Source organism: Epinephelus moara, chromosome 20, assembly GCF_006386435.1.
Source record: "Epinephelus moara isolate mb chromosome 20, YSFRI_EMoa_1.0, whole genome shotgun sequence".
NCBI classification, from domain to species: Eukaryota; Metazoa; Chordata; class Actinopteri; order Perciformes; family Serranidae; genus Epinephelus; species Epinephelus moara.
The window spans coordinates 37,562,703-37,584,388 of record NC_065525.1 but is presented as its reverse complement, the minus strand read 5'-3'; the positions used below and the strand labels follow the sequence as shown (position 1 = coordinate 37,584,388).

The window sequence follows — 21,686 nt, the reverse complement described above, 5'->3', positions numbered from 1 at the left end:
GGGGGTATCACTGTCCGAGGGCTGCCGTAGAATGGCAACCAGGATGTCAGCCGACCAACACTCGCTACCCGCTCCCTGGTAGGAACCAGGGTAGGAATGAACTAGCAGCCAGTCCAGTACAGTCCTCTCTGGTCTAGCTAACATTTAGCCGTGTTACTTACTGATCCATTAGAAAGAAAGCTAGCTGGACATCGGTTTTGAAGCCTCTTTGGTCACGGAGCTCCCTCCATCTCTTGAACACCTGACTGAGGTTTACTCTTGTTTTCCCTCTTCTTTTATCAGGGGCTCGTTTTCTTTTGCCAGGCCGTTTTTCACTTGTTTCCAAACTTTGTCCGTCTGCCATTGTGCTCCTGACTCAACTATCTCATGCCCAACTCCTCATGAGGACCAGCTCTAGTCCCTGATTGGCTGACCGACCAGTTTCACAATACATGACGCGTTTCCTGCCGGACCGACCAGTTTCACAATACATGACGCGTTTCCTGCCGTAAAGATTTTTTCCGTGAAATTTTGCCCCCGGTGGCAGAAGCTTATTACAAAGATTGCAAAGCCACTAAGTAACCTATGTAAACGCTGATAGTCTGATTTTACTGTGGCCACTCCCCTGTGCAACCCACATTATTTTCATAATGATATATTTAGGAAAAGATGCTATCTGTTGCCTCTTTAATGTCAGTTTTGCTTTATAGGTTTTCCTCATTGTTCAGATGCATTGCTGCTAACTCTGCTCTAACATTATAAATGCAATGATGCAGCCACAGCTTCAAATGACTATTTAAACTTTCTTTATTGTTTCACTTAACAAAAAGCACGGTTTGCAGACACTGAGTACAGATTGCATCAGACAGTCTGATGCTCACAATATTCCAAAGCCCTTCTTCAATAATAAATAAGTAAAAAAACAAAACCAGCAGATGTGTTCATCACCACAACATGATTGCAGGTGTGAACTTTGATTTCACGGACCACATACTGCCAGCCAAAGCTTCCCCTAAAAGCCAAAGCCTGCAGAATATTAATAAATTCAAAAAATGTGAGGAGGGAAAAAATGTGTTTCAGTATTTTTATTTTATTGTTATTATCACATCATTATTATTATTATTGTTTATTTAGTATATATAGCTTATTTTTCCCATCTTAGAGCAACCCCCAAAACTGAGATGGAAATAAATGTATCAGGAACTTTTATTAGGAATTATTTCTTTTATTACAATTTATTTACAAACCCCAAATACGTGTGCTTGACCTGCACATACTAAAGACATTATAAATACATCTGTCAGCTAAATACTAGCAGGTAGTAGTGACGCACAGGGCAGGTTCAGGTAATCTTACTAGAAAATATCTGCATTCCCTTAAGAGGGAGTTATTAATAACTTACAGAAACACTGTATGCAATAGTCCACCTTCCACCTTCTCCTCCCCTCTCTCCAGCCGCTCTTTCGCTTAAGATATTGGCGATTCGTGGGTGGTGTCGGGTTCAGGTGGTTATTTAACGCATATTTTTGCAGGTTTGGCAGTGTGATTTGGTTAAGTGAGGCTGAAATGAATTCCTGTCTTTTATATAAATGGAATGCAGCTTGTGTCGTATCTTAATTAACATTAACTTAATTAACTTAACTTAATTAGCATTCTTATGATATTAAACGATTATTGATTAAATTATTAAACAATGATAGGCTAAATAGGTCTGAATAAATTTAATGTTTCTTTTATTTGAAAGTCCATGCTTCACAGTGTCAGCTCAGAAAAAGTCTGGCCCTTAGGTGAACGCAGTCGATGACCCCTGGTGTCGGAAAAGAAAGTTGTTCGTTGTTGCAGCGTTTTCATTTTAGTCACCAGTATTTGATTGTGTCGACTGTACAGTATGAGGAGCTTTAAGCATGCATTTGTTATTTTACAAGCACGTCCTCTGTTCTCCAAAAAGAGATGATCGTTTCTAACAGTGCATCTGAACAATGAAAAACTGTAACAAACCAGTACTGACTGTTTTGTAAATTGATTTAAAAAGGCCTGAAGTGAGCTTAGTTTAAATGATAGCTGCCCCTTCCCCAAATCCCCCTATCCACTGTCAACTGTGAATCCTGTCCTTTAATTCTGCTGCTATGCCTCCACTCATCTCCACCCTGCTGCATACCTACACCTGACCTGTTTAAATGTAATAGATACACAGAGAGCTCACACAGCTCCTGTCATTGTGCTCAGTGTCTAGACTTTTGCAGTGTAACAAATCAGTTTCTGAAGCATGAGAGCAACATCAGTCAGTCACTGTATCCTGTGAGTACATGTGTATCTGTATCCTGGTCACATGTTACTCTATCAAGCAACACACTCCCTGTATTTGCTTGTGGACTGCACTCATTAACCCCACTCATCCTGCTTACTCTGTATCCTGCCAAACACAACACATTCTCAAACTGTGCGCCCTCATCCTCACCTCTATCTCCTCACCTCCGCTGATCTTTGATCTTTTACCAGCTCATTGTGTTATTTTTCTCACTGCATGATGTGACACAACGTTAACCCCATTCTGCATGTTCTGCACAGGCAATAAGCCAGCGTCAGTTTGATCACGACATCCTGATTCACAGAGAGACGCCTTTTGATCTCCCGCCATTGAGGCCAAATTGAAAATCTTGCTCCGGGTTCCAGTTCGTTCTGTTCTGAATCTGAATGCATGTTATTCCAACACTGATCATTTCATTTCATCACATCTGCCGTGGAGGCACGGCTCACTAACACGGGTTTTTCTCCTGTACTGTCTGTGACTGTCTCTTTCTTCCTCTCTCTTTTTATCCCTCCCAACCCCTCTGTGATCATTCTGTCACTTCCTGTCCCTGTTTCTATTCTCCTACCCATAATCCACCCTCTTTACAATTTCCTGACTTTCATCCCTCCTTCTATTTCATTTAAGTTTCCCCTTCGTTCTCTTTTCCCTTTTGCATCTCCTTTTTTTGGGCCTCCTTCTTCCTTTTTCCTTCCCCCCTCCCTCCCTCTCTCCTCTATAGACCACATAGCCCACATCATAGAGCTGCTGGGCTGTATTCCGAGGCACTTTGCGCTCTCCGGAAAATATTCCCGGGAGTTCTTCAACCGAAGAGGTAGCGCTGGCTAGAGAGCTGGTGGGACTGAGACACACAGATGTCTAAAATGGACAGACATGGACACTAGCTGACAAGAGGAACACCATAAACGCACTTTTATGTTGCTGTAATCTGATTTTGGTAATAATTGGACACAGTGAGAACAATCCTATAAAATCCTCTACAACTTTAAGCAGTGTGTCCATGCAGTACCCCGAGGCAGCAGTGTGTGTCAGTCCCATACAGCCAGTCGTGTTGATGTGTGTGTGCATGCTGTAATGCTGAACCGTGCCTGTTCCCCTCTGTGATGTATGTGGTGGTGGGCAGACCACATCGCTCTGATCATGGAGCTCCTTGGGAAGGTCCCACGCAAAGTGTTCGCTGCCGGGAAGTACAGCCGAGAGTTTTTCTCCAAGAAAGGTAAACAACACAGGGGTTAGTGGCTGGTGAGGTGTAGGGTAGACCTCTTATAGGGATGGATGTAGTCTAGGAGATACTGCGTATAGATCTTGAGAGTAAGTTCTTTGTGTAGTTAAGTTTGTCAGACTGCAACAGTACTCTGATTAAGTCAGATGGTTTCAGGTAAGTTGTCAATCACAGCAAAAATGTACGGTTAATTGTAGGGCTGGGCGATAATTCATTATCATTGATGGATTTCTTTATTGTTGTGTCATGCACAAACACATGTCCAACCATCATGGGTTTACAAGACACCATTATAATGTTGTTGCAGTGATAAATTCAAAATACATGTTATCTTACTGATCAGTCCCAAACAAAAAACTCCCCGGTGATAGCTGTGGCCGGAGGCATTATGTTCGTCTGTCCGTCACATTCTTGGGCCGTGATATCTCCAGAATGCCTTTACAAAATTTCCTCAAATTTGGCACAAATGTCCACTACGACTCTAGGAAGAACTAAGCTGAATTTGGGGGTCCTAGATCAAAGGTCAAGGTTGTTGTGACCCCATCTGTCTCTTTCTCGTAAACACAATAATTCAATAATGCCTTGAGAGAATTTTTTCAAATTTGGCTCAAACTTTCCCTCAAACTCAAGGATTAATTGATTAGATTCTGGTGGTCCAAGGTCAAAAGTCAAGGTCACTGATTAGATTCTGGTGGTCCAAGGTCAAAAGTCAAGGTCACTGGGACCTTGCATCCATCTGATTCTTGTGAATGTGATATCTCAAGAACACTTTGACAGAATTTCCTCTATCCCAGGACTGACAAAGTCTGCCACAAAGAGGTCCCCTCTTCTGAGACATAACTCAAATTTATCACAGTCACCTAAAAGAAATCAACATAAATGAAGGTCATTTTGTGAAAAAGTACATCTCTTATGTCTTTATAGTCAAGACAGTAAAATCGCATGAAAAACAAACATTAAACCTGCCAGTCTCTAAGGCTCTAATGGTAGTGTTCCTGAGTGCATCTGTGCACATAGGGATTATTGTGTTTTGTTTAAATTATACTTCACATAAAGTTCTACACTGTAGCTTTACTTATTAAAACAGTAAGCTCATAATTTTGGTTTATACCATAAATCAACAGGCCATTTTTCTCTGTGCATGATAAATATTTTGCTCCTAATCTCCTGAATATCACAAACTAACTTAATCCAACTTGTTCAAAGGATTTCAACTCATTAGCCCAGTGATGTACCCTGGAAATCCAGAGTTCTCGCGAGAGCACAATTTGAATTTGCTCAGCGAGTCACTCTGGCAATCAGTAATGATGCTCATTACCCATGCCGTTGGAGCCGAGCTGCACCAATCACATCGTTGTATCTGATATAGGCGGGCCAGAGGCGAGCTAAACAGATGACGACAGAGCTGCGACGACGAAGTCCGGAATCCGTCAGTAAACATTGCAAGATGGCTACGGATGAACACCAGTTGTTTGAAACGGCTTTGGCCTCTACAATGAACGAGTTAGACTTGGCTTTTTCTCTAAAAGAGGAACAGAAGACGGCGCTCGAATCTTTCCTTTGCAAGAAGGACGTTTTGCTGTTTTGCCAACTGGATACGGCAAGAGTCTAATCTACCAGTTAGCTCCGCTGGTAGCTAAGCATATACGTCACCCCATGTATTGTTCTGATTGGTCGTAGTGTTATCCAATTGCGTGCAGTGATATTTTCAAATGCATGCTTGGTGCCGCCCCTCGAGTTGGGCCATTTGCATTACTCATAGCCAGACCCTAAATCTTTCGAGATTTGGGTCTGGATTTCCAGGCTACCAGTGATGACCATAAGACAGTGGTTCTTAAATGGTGTGCCATGATGCTAATGCAGGTGTGCTGTGGGATTTTGTTATAACCACACATTATTATTATTATTATTGCAATATTCAACTGGGCCTTTAAGAAATGTTAGGAATGCATTTTTACTGTATCAGTATGTTGTGCACCCATTTCCAAATAAAGAGACAAACTCTCTCTGAAAGTTTTATTTAATTTAAAAAACCTTCATAGGGAACCTGTTTGCTGCCATTTGCGCGTGAGAATTATTAATGTGTGACACATCAAAAGCCCTGATTGGCAGCCAGTGTGAGGGATGGTAACATTTAAAAGGAGAATTTCAACAAAGCTCCAGTGAAGACGAACTACCACCGAAAGAGAAAAGTAGACAGTATCATGAAAGCTACTTGGCTTATTTTTTCGTATTTTTATTGTCTCATGTCGTGATGAGAGCGATAACACATGTTATAGAAGTTGTTGTGCACAGATATACATACAGGTGTTCCTCTGGGCACAAAAAATTGAAACCCACTTCCAATTAAATATCTATTTAGTGAGTTTCTGATCAGACATCTTCACATGTCCATTCCAAAGCCATAATTACAGTCATCTGAGTTACTTTAGAGTCTGGCGACCAGTCCAGGGTTAACCATGCATCTTGCCCAGTGTCAGCTGAGACAGGCTCCAGCCCTCCTGTGACCCTAAAAAGGATAAGTGGTTACAGATGATGAATGAAAGGTTTTCTTTGGTATTGTATCATGATGATGTGATGACATTGTATTTGAGTTATAGGCCAATACTTAGGTTACTTTTTTGTCTCTTGTAAGATCATTTTTTTCTTGGATTGAAGGAATTGCTGCAAAAAGAACACACATAAATGCAGATACACTTGCTCTGGCCTAAAGTAAAGTAACATTATTCACAAAAGCATCCTACAACATAAATTAGAAAAGACACATTTGGAGTTTTTTTCTGATGTAAAGTATAAGATTGGTACACAGCTCATTGCTTAGAGGATAAATTTAATTACTTGCTTATATTTCCCATGTTGTGACATACTGATATCATAAAAAAATCGCATTCATTTAATACTAATTTCAAATTTATCGCCCATCTCTATTCAGTTAACATTCAAATACTTTGCTGTGATTGTCCTAACCATCTGATGCTGCTGCAAAATGGTCAGTTTAATTTAGTTTAATAAGCAAACCAGCAAAAGATAGGCAGATATCATGATTCATAATGTTCTTATCAGTGTTTTGTGAAATAATAGCCAAAAACAATCAATTAAACCTGAAGTAAATAACCTCTACAGACTGTATACCGAGGTTAGAATCAACAGCTCAGTGGTCTCCACACTCTAAACAAGGAGCTAGTCTACTCTGCACAATAACAAAAACAACAGTGCACTCACACTCAGAACAGCAGGGCTTTACTTTACTGCATCTGAGGTCTTAGGTGTGTCACACACCTCTCTGATTCTGCTCCTCTTTGAGCCTGGTAAGTGTATGGTTCTGTGTTTGGTGCAGCCGATAACCCCGTGCACTCTCTCATTTATTCTCTTTTTTCTGTCTCTCGATCTCCTTCCCTTTCTGCTCATATATTCTTCATAATGTGTCATGAGACCTGAATATTCTGCCTTTGATGTTGTCTCTATCTGAGGTCTGAGCCTGCACTCGATGTCTCAATGTTCTCCCTTTTATCCCTTGGCGCTCTGTTAATGTGGTCTGACTTTCTCGCTCTGTCTCTCTGGGCTTCTCCTGTCTGCCATGCTGCCTTCGGCCGTGCGGTGCAGCCGAGCGACTTCGTTACCCTGTTTCCTTTGTGCACACTGATCTGTGTTGAACTTGGGGGAAAGTAGATACACTGATTGGGGACAGAACAATTGAAACATATGTACTTTTGTAAGAAAACAGACATTGATCAATACCATATATAGGAACTCTTGATGGTTTCCTTTCCTCCATCTTGTGTTTTCCAATCAGTGTGACGGAAAGAGAGGTTACCATGGCAGCCATGGTTTGAACTGACCCTTTGGTCTTGATCGCCTCCATCATTAATCATCCTCTAATACGTTTTTTCCTTCCCTGTCACTCTTGTTGTCCGAGTCAATCATTTTCCTCCTCTCTTTAATAATGAACACCTTCCTCTCGTTGTCTGTTCCCATTACACCACCACCTCTCCGCCTCTTTCTGTTCTCGTCTCGCCTTCTCTTCTTGCGGTTTGCAGCCAGGAACTCTACAGGTTTTGACTCCTTGGTTACAGCACCTCACTGAGTAGCACATGTTCAAACCGAGAGGCTGAACTAATCAGTGGAATCAGCTGCTGTAGTGTTTGGCTGGAGGCTGCAGAATCATGGCCTGTTACGGCATCTGGTTAAAGAGTCAGTTCATCCAAATGACCAGAAAGACATCTAGTTGTCTCTAGTGGAGTGTAACTGTGCAGATAGTTTTGTTTGTGTCTGCAAAACATTGAAAATTCAACAGCAACATCTTAAACAACAGCAACCTGTTCCAAGTTACTCAAGATTAAAGATTACCATATTGATACCTTGATACCAAATTGATGCCAGGATGTAAGTAAGTGGAAAAATGCACTGCGATTTGACCTTGTAACACCCATGATGACCTTATGCTCTTTGTTTCTTAAATAAAAAAAGAGTTAAAAATCAATCAAAAATGAATTGAATCATGACCTTGAAGTCGAAGGCCAAATCAATTCGTGGATTTGGAGAATCATGACACCCCTAACTGATACTAAGTGCTGTTTTTAGTATCGATACTACCTTCAGTAGAACTGATGCCACAAAAAAGGATTTGTCCTATGTCCAGGGTTCCCATGGTCACGAAAAGTCAAATTTTCCAGGCCTGGAAAAGTCATGGAAATAATAAGAATCACTCAAAGCTTGTCCTGGAATGTTGTGTTGATTAATGCAACGTAAAGGCAAATTGATTTTCTGAAGCTGTCGACATAAGAAGCTCTAATGAGTCAAATGTGTGACAGCATTGCTTCATTTTCTTCCCATGTTGCTTCTCTTCCACTCTGTGTACCAGCTAGCTGAGATTATGTTTGAATAGAGTTTGTTTCCAATAAGTAGGGTAAACAAAAACAAGTTTTTTTTTTGTGAGTCCTTGAAAAAAGTCATGGAAAAGTTTGAAATGTTGAGTGGGAACCCTATACATCAGATCATGTTCTTTTTGCTGTTGTAAACAACATTTTCTTTTTACAAAAAAAAACCTGCCTCGTGTTTTAACACGCATCTAATTAAGTGATTAACAGAGAAAATGAATAAGGAACGCCTGATGTTTGGCTAATTACTGTGATGATGATGAAAAGACATTCTGTACCCTGTTAATGATGCATAAAATCATCATAAATCAGGACACAACGTGGCTCTGTCTTACATGATAGTACATTAGCTGCTTTTAGTAATGGGAATGTGTTGGTGTCATTATCTATAACACTGTCCCTGATATTATTTGATATCAGATTGGGACATTTTCTCCCACCCCTGCTCAGGGTCATCTGCACACTTTGCTGGGAACAGTTTTCATTAGAACTACTTTCTAAAATAGAAATAGTCCCCGTGAACACTGCTGACTTTGTGTCCTGTGGATTATTCTGAGTAACAGGGGTGACGCTGTTTCTGGAAAAAGATGTTGCTGTCTAATTGTTTTGAACAATGTAATATTTCAGTGCTGTGAGCAGCATAAATCTAATTTTGCTCAACTCAACAGTACTGGGTTGGAGGCAGGAAGCTCAGAGGTGGCCGTCTTATGCAAGTAGTAAAAATAAAACTATCTGTATAGCGAGATATCACTGGAGTTAGATGATAAGGCTGGTGTTATTCTGTTTTTCTTATGTCAATAAATAAAAAAAATCTTTCAGTCTTACGTCCCCACCTTGTCTGTGACATAGGGTTGCAAAAATATTATCGAAATGGCCAATATAGCAAGTGCAATATCTAAAACACAGGAGCTGCGGTTGTTTTTTTCGTGGGATTTGATATAAACAAGTGAAAATCTGAGTATCACCAGTCTTGAAATGCTCCTCTGTAATTTGGGTGAACTAGCCCTTTAAACTCCACCACCCTCTTCTCTCCTAATGTCCTCCTGTGCTATTACTGACTCTGCCCCCTGTCGCCCCCTGCAGGTGAGCTGCGGCACATCACCAAGCTGAAGCCGTGGTCCTTGTTCGACGTACTGGTGGAGAAGTACGGCTGGGCGCCCGAAGACGCCGGCCACTTCACCCACTTCCTTCTGCCCATGCTGGAGATGGTGCCCGAGAAGAGGGCTTCGGCCGGCGAATGCCTCAACCACCCCTGGCTCAACTCGTAGCCATGATCTCCGATCAGACGCCCTCCTCCCCTTGCCCCCCCCCTACAGTTAGCCCAAACATCACCCCCCTGGTGGCAGCCTGTGGAACAACAGCATGGAGAGACGCTGGAGACAAACAGAGTTGGAGTAGATGATTAAGACTTATTCTTTCCTGTCTTAACCCACACGTCCATTACATGCTTATCTGAATAGGCTTAAGTCCCACACATCACCTCATCTGTTCCCATAAGGAATGTAAAGACAAGCTTACAGGGATAACGTGACATAGTGGCTGTGTCTTCCAAAAGATCTCCCCCAAAAAAAAAAGTAAAATTGAAGAAGGATGCTGCTCACGTAAAAAAAGAGAAGCCAGGCTCTGTCTGAAAGAGATTTCTTCTTCTCTTCTGCCGTCAAGATGTCAGCCAGTCCCTTCCATCTAATCTCCTCCAAATTCTCAGTTTTACCTTGTTTGGATCCAGTCATGGGCCACTGACAGCTGCTGATCTTTTCAGTGACGTGATAGAAAAGTCAACGAGAAGCTCCACATCACAGTGTTGGCGGCCCAGAGCTCCATCTGCCATGACCTTTACATAGCCAGGGCCTCAAACACAGACGCGTTTGTGTGTTTTTGAGAGATAATGAGCGCTTGTGCCTGTGCTCATGATCTGCCTACATGGACACTTCTCCTCTCTTTCCAGCCCCTTCCTTCACTCCCACACTCTGGAAGAAACACCCACATCAGACTAAAAGTTTACACCCTGATTTCTTCCACACATCCAAACCCAAAACTTCCTTCTTTCCTGTTTGGTTCCCCATTGACCCCTCCTTCTAAATGAGCTGCATGCTCCTAACGGGGGCCACCTCAGAGAACTGGAGGGCAGCCAGTCCTCCAGGGGGCACCACACTGACAGTTGCCGCTCTGATAAAGACAGACAGAAAAAGTGGGGGATGAGCGAAAAACAAAACTACAATCAACACGGAGAAGGACTGCTTAAGACTATTTTTAAAATGCATGGAGAGACTGATGGATCAGCATGAACGGCTATGACAAACGGACGATGGATGCGTTATTTTATTTGTGCATTTCGCTGATTTCTTTCCTGTTTCATCGCCTCTCTTGGACATTCTGTTAGAAAGATTTGTGTTAGGATATTTTGGTGCCCCCTCTGAGGAAGGTCACTCTGTTACAACCCCTTTTCTTCTGCAGCTTTTGACATTCCTAAATCTTGGTCCTCTGCCATCATTCCTGACTTTTATTCCCAAGAAATTCCGTTAAGTCCTGTTGTGGCACGTTTACCTGATCTGATTGGTACTATTCCCCCTTTTTTCCCCCATAGAGGAACCCTTTGATCCCCCAAGCTACTCCAGAAAGGGGATGGTCACATGGAGGTTGCACTTGTCTTTGTAGATGTCCTTCAGGGATTTGAAACCTTTGTACATAGAACTGAGATCTTGCAACGCAGATAAGAAACCGTGGACAAAGTTTCAACACACAAGCATCATTCCAAAAAAACACAGAGGCTGTTGTTGGCATATCTTAACTTCCTCTGATACAGCTGGGGGAAGGGTGGGCCACCATAGCTCCGGCCCTGGAGGAATGTTCAGACTGAACCGTGCCACCCGGTGGCCGAACGAGAGTACTGCATTGCCACACACACACTGCTGCTGCTCTCAGTGCCAACGCTCCAAGACGTTCCACTATATCTCTCCACTTAATCTCTATTTCTCTGTCGCACACACACACACACACGGACACACACAAAAACTCGCATCATCACAATTAGTCCAGTTGCCTATTTTTCGCAATAAATGAAAAAAGATGAGTATAAGTAAATGGTGAAATATTTTTAAAAACTATTTAATTCATTAAAAAAAAAGAGGAAAAAAAAAACAACTTTTCTCTGGTTGTTGTGACCGTGACAGAATCTCGTCTTATACTGAGGTGATTGTGTTTGTCTTTTAGAGATGTTTTTATTTCTTTTGTCATCATAATTATTATTAATTATTATTATTATTATTATTATTGAAAGATTTTTTTACACAGTTGTCACCTCTCCCCCTCCCTCCTTACTTGAACAGTGCTGCTCTGTCTGGGCGCTTGATGGTGATACAAAAAAAAAAGAAAAAAATCAACAGTTTTGCAATAAAGGGTATGTGATGAGTTTTTTTTGCACCAAAACCTCCTGATCTCACTCTTTCAGCCATGCTGACTGTTCTTCCTGATGACATTGACAGAACCGCGTCTCTTGTCTGTGTTTTTCATTGACAGATTTAATAAAATTGTAAATTAATGGATCCCGTTCCTTTTGATGACGTGAATTTTCTGCATCAGTCAACCTCACTAAAAGGGTGAGAAAACTTACACTAGAGGCAACAAAAAACAAAGATCAATTAACATAGATTCCTTTTTATTGATATGCATTATTCATACAAGTGTTCCCACTATTTTAATGGAAAGCTGAAAGACATGGGTCAGCTGTTGAGAACAATTAGCCAAAGGTTTCACATGTTCAGTGTTACAGTACATTGTGATTCACACTAAAGCAAGTAATGGCCCATTAGACAACATTATCTAAGATACAATAAAAGATGTAGTGATAAAAGACATCCTGAGATCAATATCAGTCATTAAAAAGTAAAACATATGCTTCAGTGTATCAACCAGGGACTTTCGCAGTATTTTCTCTTATGTCGTAACTCACTACAAAGAGTCTCTGATGCCATCTGTGTGTCTGCTGATGTGTCTGAGTCCATTAGCACTCAATAAACAAGTCATGTAATGCGCACATACTCTCGTTCATGAGGCTCAGTTAGAGGTGCCTTGAAGATGATTCTCCTGTGGGTGAAATGTTTGTATTTCAACCAGATGGGAGTGAAGTGGAAATACTGTACCAACAGTGTAAAACTCAATGAGGTATTTAGGGCACTGCTAAAATGTAGTGATGACAGTGATCTTGTGATCCACACTTGAATCTTGTAAGCTTAAAGATGACCGATCAGTTTATTTGTAACATAAAATCATACAACTACAGTAAAATGCCATACCATCACTCAAACTTGTGCATTAAAATGAATCCCTTTTTGCGTCTGATGCTCTTTTTACATCGTAGTCTGCTGCTTTATAATTGTCTTTGTTTCCAGACGAAACGCATGGTTCTGGTAATCCATCATTTCTGGTTGTGGAATGATTTAACTGTAGTTTTGATACTGTTGCTCCTGTTGTTTTACACATTAAATCCACCACAGAGTCAGTGAATTCATTAATGTCATCGTTTACAATGATCTCCCGGAGCATCCTCCAGACTGCATCCTGTAGGGCGGACTGATTGTCATGACCATTTCCTGACCTCTCAGGTCACTTGGGGCATGCGTCGCAATTTAGTCATCATAGCATTAGGAAAATAAAGTACAGCAGGGTGCCTGCAGGTCCTTAAAACTCTTACATTTTCTAAATATAAGGCCTTAAAAGTCATTACATAGTCTTTGATTTAAATTAGTGAAGTCTTTGATTTCTTTTTGTCAAAATGAGTCAAGCTTTTCTGTGGCAAAGTACCATTTCTGACGCAAATCATTCAACCTAATGCAGTCTTTTTACTGTATACATGCCTGTTTACAAAATATAGATGAGCCTAACTCACTAATAATAACCATAATCCTACACATAACCTACTTCTGCATGAGACTAAATATATACGTCTTACCTTTATACTTGCAATGCTTGAATAAGACATACATTATTTGTCCAAAAATCTTAAATTTGGTTAAAAATAATCTCTAAAAGGTACTAAAATGCATTAAATTCAAGTGTCTTACACCTGCAGACACGTGCCATAATTATAGATTAGGGCTGCAATGATTAGTCGACTAATCAATGACTAATCGACTATTAAAATAATCGGTGACTATTTTAGTAGTCGACTAATCAGTTTGAGTCATTTTTCATAGAAAAGTACAAAAGTACCCCAAAATACTCTTATTGCAGCTTCTTACATTCAGATATTGGCAGCTTCCAAACTCTCCCATGACAGTGAACTAAAACCCTTTGGCGTGAGTACGAAACAAGACATTAGATGACGTAATTTTGGGGTTTGGGCGAGACAGACCGACATTTTTCAACATTTTAACACATTTTTCGATTAAATGATTAGTCGACTAATCAAAGAAATAATCGACAGATTAGTCGACAATGAAAATAATTGTTAGTGGCAGCCCTATTATAGATGTACTCTATGTATACAGTAGGGACTTAGCTGTATGTGTACTTAAGGTGCCTGTCTGTGTGTGGTCCACTGTGCTAGAGCTTTGTGTGTCTGTATGTTTGTGTGTGTTTGTCATCGCAGTGAGGCACAGTTCTTTAGCAGCAGAGGTTTGACCAAATCCAAGATGTCCAAGTTGGGATCGAGCGACCTGCCGAGACCCTCCAGCACCATGATGGCAAAGACAATCGAGGCGAAATTACTCTCCAGCTTCACCTAGAAAAACAATCGACATCAAGGTTAATAGCTCAGCAGCCAGATTTCTGCAACAGAGTCATCACATCATCATAATTGTTTTGATGACTTTTGCTATCTTTTAATTAGCTTTGATTCTTTGACAGTAAAAAGTATGAAAGCTTATGTTCTCTCCATCAATGAGGGAGAACTCCTTTGCAAAAAAACAACAACCCGTATTCGCTCCATGACAATGATTGTTCAGTACAATCAGTTCAACCTGAAGAGATAGAGTTTAAAGAGACGGTTAACACCTCAGTCAAAATTGCGTATTTACCTGTAGTGCTATTTATCAGTCGGGATTGTTTCATGTGTGTTGCAGAGTGTTGGAGATATCAGCTGCAGAGATGTCTGCCCTCTCGTGAATATAATGGAACTAGATGGCACTCGGCTTGTGGTGCTCAGAGCGCCAAAAAAATCCATTTGAAAAACTCAACAGCAATGTCTCTTTCCAGAAACCATGACTCTGTTACTCAGGATAATCCACAGACCTTGTTGTGAGCAGTTTCATGTTGGAACTATTTTCTTTCTACTGTGGGCTATCTTGAGTAACCGGGTCATGATTTCTGGAAAGAGGCACTGCTGTTGAGTTTTTAAAATGTATTTTTTGGCACTTAAAGCACAACAAGCTGAGTGCCATCTAGTCTCATTACCCTGGAAGAGGCAGACATCTCTACGGCTGATATCTCCAACACTCACACCAAAACTATCTAGACTCATAAACAGCACTAAAGTTAAGAGGAAAGTATGGATTTTTGATTTTGGGGTGAACTGTCTCTTTAAGATTCAATCATACAGTACCTGTATTAAACACCTCTTATGACTACACCAACTGACATGACTTACAACAAGCGCACTGTTTCCTCCATACAACAGATTCAAAGACTTTAAGTATAGAGCATTTTAAATACTTCCATAAATGCCTAAGAGCAAGGCAAGTTTATTTGTATAGCCCATTTCAGCAACAAGGCAATTCAAAGTGCTTTACATAAAACGTGCAGCACGTGTTTTCTTGTGCTGACTTTGAGTTACTGTTTTTCTTTTTTAAAGCATCAACCAGTAGCCTCCAGAAAGCAGCTAGACCTCCCTAACAGCAATATAAGAGCACAGTGACTTACATTTCTTCAAGCTAAAACTTAAAAATATTGCAAGCAAAACGTGATACCGAAAAGCTAACTGCAAAAAAAGAGCCCATACTTTTTACATGAGAAAGCCTTATTAGGATTATTGTGACTCAGTTGTTCACTGTTGTAATGTCAATGCTCTGCACAAGATGACTGTTCATCGTAAAGAATGTAACCCCCTGATATTTTACCTTGTGTTTGATGAGTAGACCGAAGAGTCTGGAGAGCAGATCTCCTACTTGGAACTATAAACACAACAAAAACAGAGTCAATAAAACACATCAATAGTAATCAGTGATTTCCAAAAGTCACTGACCGCCATGATCAATACCTATAAACTACTTCACCAGAAAGTTTTCTATTTAGAATGGATGGGCCTTTGCAAAGCAGTATTAACCAGTAAGAGAACAAGTGTTGCACTAAGGCAAATTTGTTTCATCTGCACAGGGACAGCGGGAACAGGGAAGCAAGCAGTGCTTATTAAATCATGACAGAGCCAATACGAAGCACACGTTAGAAGCAAGAACCAAAGATCCAGAAGAAATCTGGACATAAAACCATCGTGTACTATTACAGTAACAATCACAGAACAATGGTAAAATTCAACTTCTTTTCTAATGTTGTAACATAATAACACAATAACTGAAGCAAAAAGAATAATCATGACCATCGTGAGGTCATCGTCATGTGACCCTGCAAACACAAATCAGACACAGTAAGAAAGTGCAGGTCGAGGTTCGTACCTTTCCCAGAGAGAGGGATTTGCTGAGGGCCTGGTCCACCAGCTGGGCCATCTCCTTCTTAAACTGTGGTACGTCTTTGCATTCATTGGCCCGAGCGTGATGCAGGAACAACTCGGCCACTCGCTCACCCTGAAGAAAAGAAAACAGCAGCAGCAGATAGTTTGACACAGATTACATTCCTTCATTGTCTGACATTGTTTGGTATTTTGAAGGCTGACTGGGTTTGCAATGGGAAAGTTCAATATTTAGAAATGTGTAAAACAAGTTTCAGCTTGGTTCTCCTATGTTCTCAGTACATCGCAAAACCTTTAAAATCAGTATCGTTTCATATTGCGGGGCCTCTGGTGATTCCCACCCTGCACAGTGTACGCGTCATTACCTGCTGCAGCACCACAGCCGTAAAAACAGCCTTGAGGTTGGCGAGATCGTGGTCGCTGAGCTGGGCTACGATGCCAGCATCCAGCAGCACCAGCTGGAGAGGACATGGGACGGGCCTGATGCTGACCACCACTGTGTCCCACAGGTCAGTGAGGGTGGTCTTGCCATGTGCATCCCCTGACATACCAGTGCTGTCAGTGGAATCAGGATGAGGCCCCCGACACTGGACCAGAATGTTCCCGGGATGGAGATCCCCGTGGACGAAGTTGTCCACGAAAACCTGGAATACAGACATACAGATGGAGACGATGTAAGTGAACATACAATCAGACTGATCACACAGAACAGGGAGACATTTACACGGTGACGTATCTCACCATCTTCAGCATGGTCTCTATTCCCATCCTGGCTATCTTCTGCTTCACCTCCTGAGGGATCGACGAGCTCAGGTAGTTGGATACGGGCTCACTCTCCTGAACAAAAAGGTCAAATATAAACTGAAAAATACTCATTCAACCACAACAATTCTACATTGCCTAGAAATCACAGATATTGTGTCACACAGGTTGAGTTTATTAAAGAAGACAGTAGCTCATTCTTGTAGTTAATGAAGTGTGCATTTGATATTCTAATATGGCTGACATGCTTGTGCTGTATATTTAGAGTGCAAGCTATCACTCAGTCATTCAGTCCAGTGTCTTCCGTAGATCTGAAGCAGTTCTGTACTCACTTCAAAAGTTTCCACTAAAACAGCCCTGGTGACAAATGGTCGTAACGTAGTTGGGAACTTGACGTAATCCACATTGCGGAAATTTTCCTGGAAACGCTCGATGTTCCTGGCCTCAAAACGGAGATCAATCTGAAATAAAAAATCAGCAGATTAGACTTCTTTGCTATGAGGCTATTTGTTTTCATGCTGCAGGTGTAAGCACCTCAGTTATTTTACTTTAAATTCTGTCTTGCCTCTATACAGGCATGAAAAGACATTTAAAGCTGCCTTTATTGATCACAAAAAGACAAATCATATGTGTCATTTAACCAGTAGCGTGAACACAAAGACAAACAACTCAAATTCTGTGTAATTTAAATGGAGCAGTGTGAAAGATTTAGGGAGATTTAATGGCATCCAGTGATGAGGACTGAAGACTGTAAGCGGCTGAAACTTCTCCTGGTTAGAATTTCTTTCGTAGGGTCACCCAGTAGCTCAGTGGGTAAAGCAGGTGTTCCATGTACAAAGGTTATGTCCTTGCTGCAGCGGCCACGGATTCAATTCCAGCCTGTAGCCCTTTGCTGCATGTCATACCCTCTCTCTCTCTCCCCTTCTCGTGCCTAAATACTGTCCAAAAATAATCTTGAAAAAAATACTTCAGTGTTCATTTTTCAGGAGGTTTTTAGCAGAAGCCAGATTATCTGATCCCAGTGTTTCTCAGATGCTACTCTACTCATCAGAGACGGGCCACTAGCCCAGCACAGGCTAATTTGTGCTCACCTTTTTTTCTGATAACGTAAGATTCAAACGTTCAGGAGGTTTTTAGCGGGAGCCAAATTATCCGCAGAGGCCTCTTCCTCTCCAAAACAAATGGACAGAGTGATTTACAACGGTAAAAACACTGAAGAAAGCAGATTCACATTTCAAAATATCTGTTCTTTTCCACACTGCTTATCCTTGAGGGGCTGCTAACGGCTGCTGGACTCTGTGGACAAGGACCCGCTCCCTATGTAGATATAAATGGCTCACTTTAAGGTAAAAGGAATTCTTATTTCTATGTGATTATACACTAAAGAAAACCTATGTATTATATTATATTATACCTCTGCCAATATATCCCCCTAAATCCTACACACTGGACCTTTAAATGTGGAGGGTCTGCATGTTCCTACCTGTTTGGTCATGAGCTTCTCAAACTCGTCTACTACCTCACACAGGCTGAGCCACTTGAGTCCAGGCAGGCAGTTCAGGAGCCAACTGCCTGCTTTCATTAGCAGCAGGTCAATTTCCACCTGTCTCCTGACGCCTGGATGAATCACCTGTCACACACCAGAAACAATATATGAACATGTGCTGACAGGCTTAAAAAATGCACGACAAGCTACTCATAAAGGCAGGATTTCATATTTTTTAGAGACTTTTTTTTAGACACTCTAGTGTGGCTATTATTACCTTAATAGCCACAGGTATCAGGTGCTCCTTCTCTGTGCTGCTCTCCTTATCTCCCCCCTCTGTGTGACTTCTCTCCTCATAGCCATCGTCCTCCTTAGTCCCCCTCCAGAGCTGCCACAAGGACCTGGCCACTCCTCTCAGACCAGGAATCTCCCATGCTTCAAGCAAGTCTTCTTTCTCCATCTCCTCCACCAGTGAGTGGAAAGCTGGGTCATCCACCTGGTCCGCCTTCGCCCAGCCTCTGTACACCTGTGCCACACATCCTGAACCCACAGGCTCTTTGCTCTCAAACACTAAAACCTTCCTCCAGCCCTCCCCGAAAGCCCTCCGAAGACACTGCTTGGTGTGGGCCCAGGAGTGAGGAGGCACTCTTACGTGAAGCCTAGAGAAGCGCTCACAAAACTCCTGAGAGAAGACGTCCCGCCTGGTGCTGGCCCACTGCCCCAGCTTAATGAAAGTGGGACCAGATGTTTCAGTCACCCACAGCAGAGCATCCAGCCAGCAAGACGCCCAGCGAGTGGACACCAGAACCAAGGGGGACAAGAGGAGAAGGGGGCCAAATTTGAGGAGCAGCACCAATGCACGAAAGCTAAGGCGCAGAAAAAATATTACTTTGTGCACTTGCACTTTGGCAAGAGACTTTCTTTCAGCAGTGTGGCGTGGGACAGTTGCTTCCTGGCATGTGGCTGCACAGGATGATGCACTGACTGCACCCCAACATAACAATGCAACCTTGGGTATCTGGGTGAAAATCTGCCCTCTTTTAGCAAAGCATGCCCTGGAGTTCTGGATGAGTCTGGTTCTGGTGAAGGAGCCTGCTCTCTGGAAAGTGTACCTCAGTCTGAGAAAGACTGCTCCTGCTCCAAAGATAGACATAATGTGAAATGGCTGCTAGCTCAGTCGAGGAGGTGAATTGGTCCACATGTGCCTCTTTTATTACAATACACCCTTTTGCAAAGTCATTAGTAAGAGGTGACTCCAAACTCGGAATAACCTTTGGTCACAACGTAAACATCTACGAGCTCATGGCGGGTATTTTACCTTAAAAGGAAGTGGCGACCTAGAGCAATGCTACATTAAACTAGCTACCTACTGTACCTATTTTACTACAAATTCCTTTACCTTACGGTCAGTTACTGTATTTTCCTGTAAACGGGAAGTTACTGCATTGCTTCTTGTCCCACTGTCGACGAGTGAGACGTTTCATTCTTCAGCTGGCGTTACTGTACAGCCACAGAAACACCATGTACCTGCACTGGAAACACAGCAGCTAAAAACAAATACATTACAGCCGTTTCACTTCCGGGTATGACGTAGCGCCGGCAAGATCACGTGGCTTCGTCTTAAAGTCGCGCGACAGAAGAAATAAACTTAAACGGCTGGTTATTAATTAATACAAGACGGTTTTTGTTGTTGTTGTTCTTAGTGAGTGCGTTTTTAGCTTAAATGTTGTAAGAGTTATTAAGCGTTTATAAGTCGTGTTTTTTTTCGGCTGTTAAAAAAATGACAACCGTTATTTTTCAAGCTAACTACATACGGAGACCAACTGACGGAGCTCGCGGTATGTTAAACGGCTAACGTTAGCTAACTACTACTGAAAATAAAACTCTCAAACGACCTACATATTTAAAATTTAGGACACTTCTGTCAATTAAGTGCAGAAACGTCTACTGCCCTACAGATGGAGACATTACACACCTTATTATGGGTGCCCGTGTCAACAGGTAGACCTTAAACCGTTACCACAGACTTCGAGCTGTCCTCCTACCAGAAGGGAGCAAGGGAATTAAGAAGGAAGCAAGGAAATGAGGTCAGAAAAGAAGTGAGCATACTAACTGAGACAGTTGTAAGTTTATAACTAGACCTTTTTCACGGCAGACATTTTGACTTATCATTGCAGGAAAGGCACAGGTGGAACAACTAACATCAAGTATGGCTCTGTTACATTAAGTGTCTCAGGAAGCCTTTCCAGTGAGGCACTATGTATAATACCAAGACCCTAGACCTGGCTCATCAAAATGGAATACTGCCTTCATTAATTTTATTACAGGCTTCCACTGCTTTGGCATGTCAGAGTGTCTGAAAGCTGTGAAAATGTGTTTTTGTTGTAAAAATCAATAGCCCTACAATTAAGAAAGGGCCTGCCACAGAAGCTCATGGAGCAATAGAATAAAACAAAAGCTTAAATTCTTAAAGTTTCCTTTTGTTGGCTATCTCAGTTTTAAAGAGCAGACCTTAGCAACTAAGTAAGCAAGCAAACTTTTTGACACAAAAGGTAAGAACAGAAGTTAACTGCTTTACAGAAACAAGAACAAGAAGGAGGTATCGAACTGTATAGAGTTGTAGTGTGTGTCTGAAGTTTTTTTTTATTAAATGTGCACTCAGTTGGCTTCTGTGAGGCCTTTTGTAAGTTTAGGAGCAATAATGGAAAGCAGCAACTCTAGGTACTGGGGTTGCAGCCATGGGCGGATTATAAGACAATGAGCCCCTGGGCACAGATATACAAAAGGCCCCGCCACCTGTCCTACACAGGAGCAAGACACTCAGACACTGTGGCGTTTTCATTTCGGCGAGTATGTTAACAGGTTAGAGCATTCACACTGCATCTGTTCTACGCGCTGCTCGAGTCACGCTGCTTTCGCGAGCAAGCTTGAAAATAGAAGAGACGCCGATTTTCGTCGTGAGCAAATGGTTGTGGTATTCAACAAAAAACACGAGTTTGCGTGTGTTGTAACCCCTCTCTGCCACCGTAGACATCTCCCCCTTGACCAAGCGAGACCTGACAGGCACATGTTTCATGTACTTACCCTGTTTATTCATGCTCTGAAGGCCGCAGCTAATGATTGTTTTCATCATCAATTTTTGATTATTATTTTCTTGGTTAATGTGTAGGCTTTAAAATTACAGGACCTCCTACGTAAGAGATTATTGCAACATTAATAACTGGACAGAGCAGAATTACAGTATGTGGTCTGGACATTAATGGAGGTGGCATTAAAAAGTGCTTCCTGATAGGATACCCTGTGTTTTCCTGAACAAAGTTTCCGACAGATGATTTAAGGGCTTTATTATTTTTCTGCACTATTGGTATGGCTGGCACAATTTGTGTCTGAGCCATAAAGGAAAGGAGGAGGCAGGGAACGAAACACACCCAGGG

General features: G+C 41.8%; 2 protein-coding genes across 4 annotated transcripts in view; one reads left to right on the top strand and one right to left on the bottom strand.

Moving 5' to 3' along the window:
* The window catches only part of srpk2 (SRSF protein kinase 2), a 108,729-nt gene extending 97,206 nt beyond the window's left edge, over positions 1 to 11,523 (top strand). For 2 of the 3 annotated variants that reach the window (XM_050073365.1, XM_050073367.1), the window contains 2 exons: positions 3,411 to 3,503; positions 9,470 to 11,523. In XM_050073365.1, the coding sequence (XP_049929322.1) occupies positions 3,411 to 3,503; positions 9,470 to 9,654 (278 nt within the window). In that variant the 3' untranslated portion in view covers positions 9,655 to 11,523. Of the gene's footprint in view, positions 1 to 3,008; positions 3,102 to 3,410; positions 3,504 to 9,469 lie in introns of all 3 variants that reach the window. The other variant, XM_050073366.1, reaches the window with a different exon arrangement.
* adck2 (aarF domain containing kinase 2) lies at positions 9,706 to 19,825 on the bottom strand. Its single transcript, XM_050073368.1, has 8 exons — positions 18,530 to 19,825; positions 18,250 to 18,396; positions 17,099 to 17,227; positions 16,746 to 16,841; positions 16,370 to 16,648; positions 15,991 to 16,119; positions 15,439 to 15,492; positions 9,706 to 14,105 (listed from the first exon to the last, which is right to left on the bottom strand). Exons 1-8 carry the CDS (start codon positions 19,403 to 19,405, stop codon positions 13,965 to 13,967), a joined length of 1,851 nt encoding a protein of 616 aa, XP_049929325.1. The 5' UTR covers positions 19,406 to 19,825; the 3' UTR covers positions 9,706 to 13,964.
* Between the last annotated feature and the right edge of the window lie 1,861 nt (positions 19,826 to 21,686).

Excerpts from the sequence above, each read along its gene's own strand:
- adck2 (XM_050073368.1), bottom strand. The coding sequence starts at position 19,405 with ATGTCTATCTTTGGAGCAGGAGCAGTCTTTCTCAGACTGAGGTACACT. Across the intron at positions 18,397-18,529 it reads TGATACCTGTGGCTATTAAG|GTGATTCATCCAGGCGTCAG; the intron begins GTAATAATAGCC and ends GGTGTGTGACAG. Across the intron at positions 15,493-15,990 it reads AATCCCTCTCTCTGGGAAAG|TTCCAAGTAGGAGATCTGCT; the intron begins GTACGAACCTCG and ends TTGTGTTTATAG.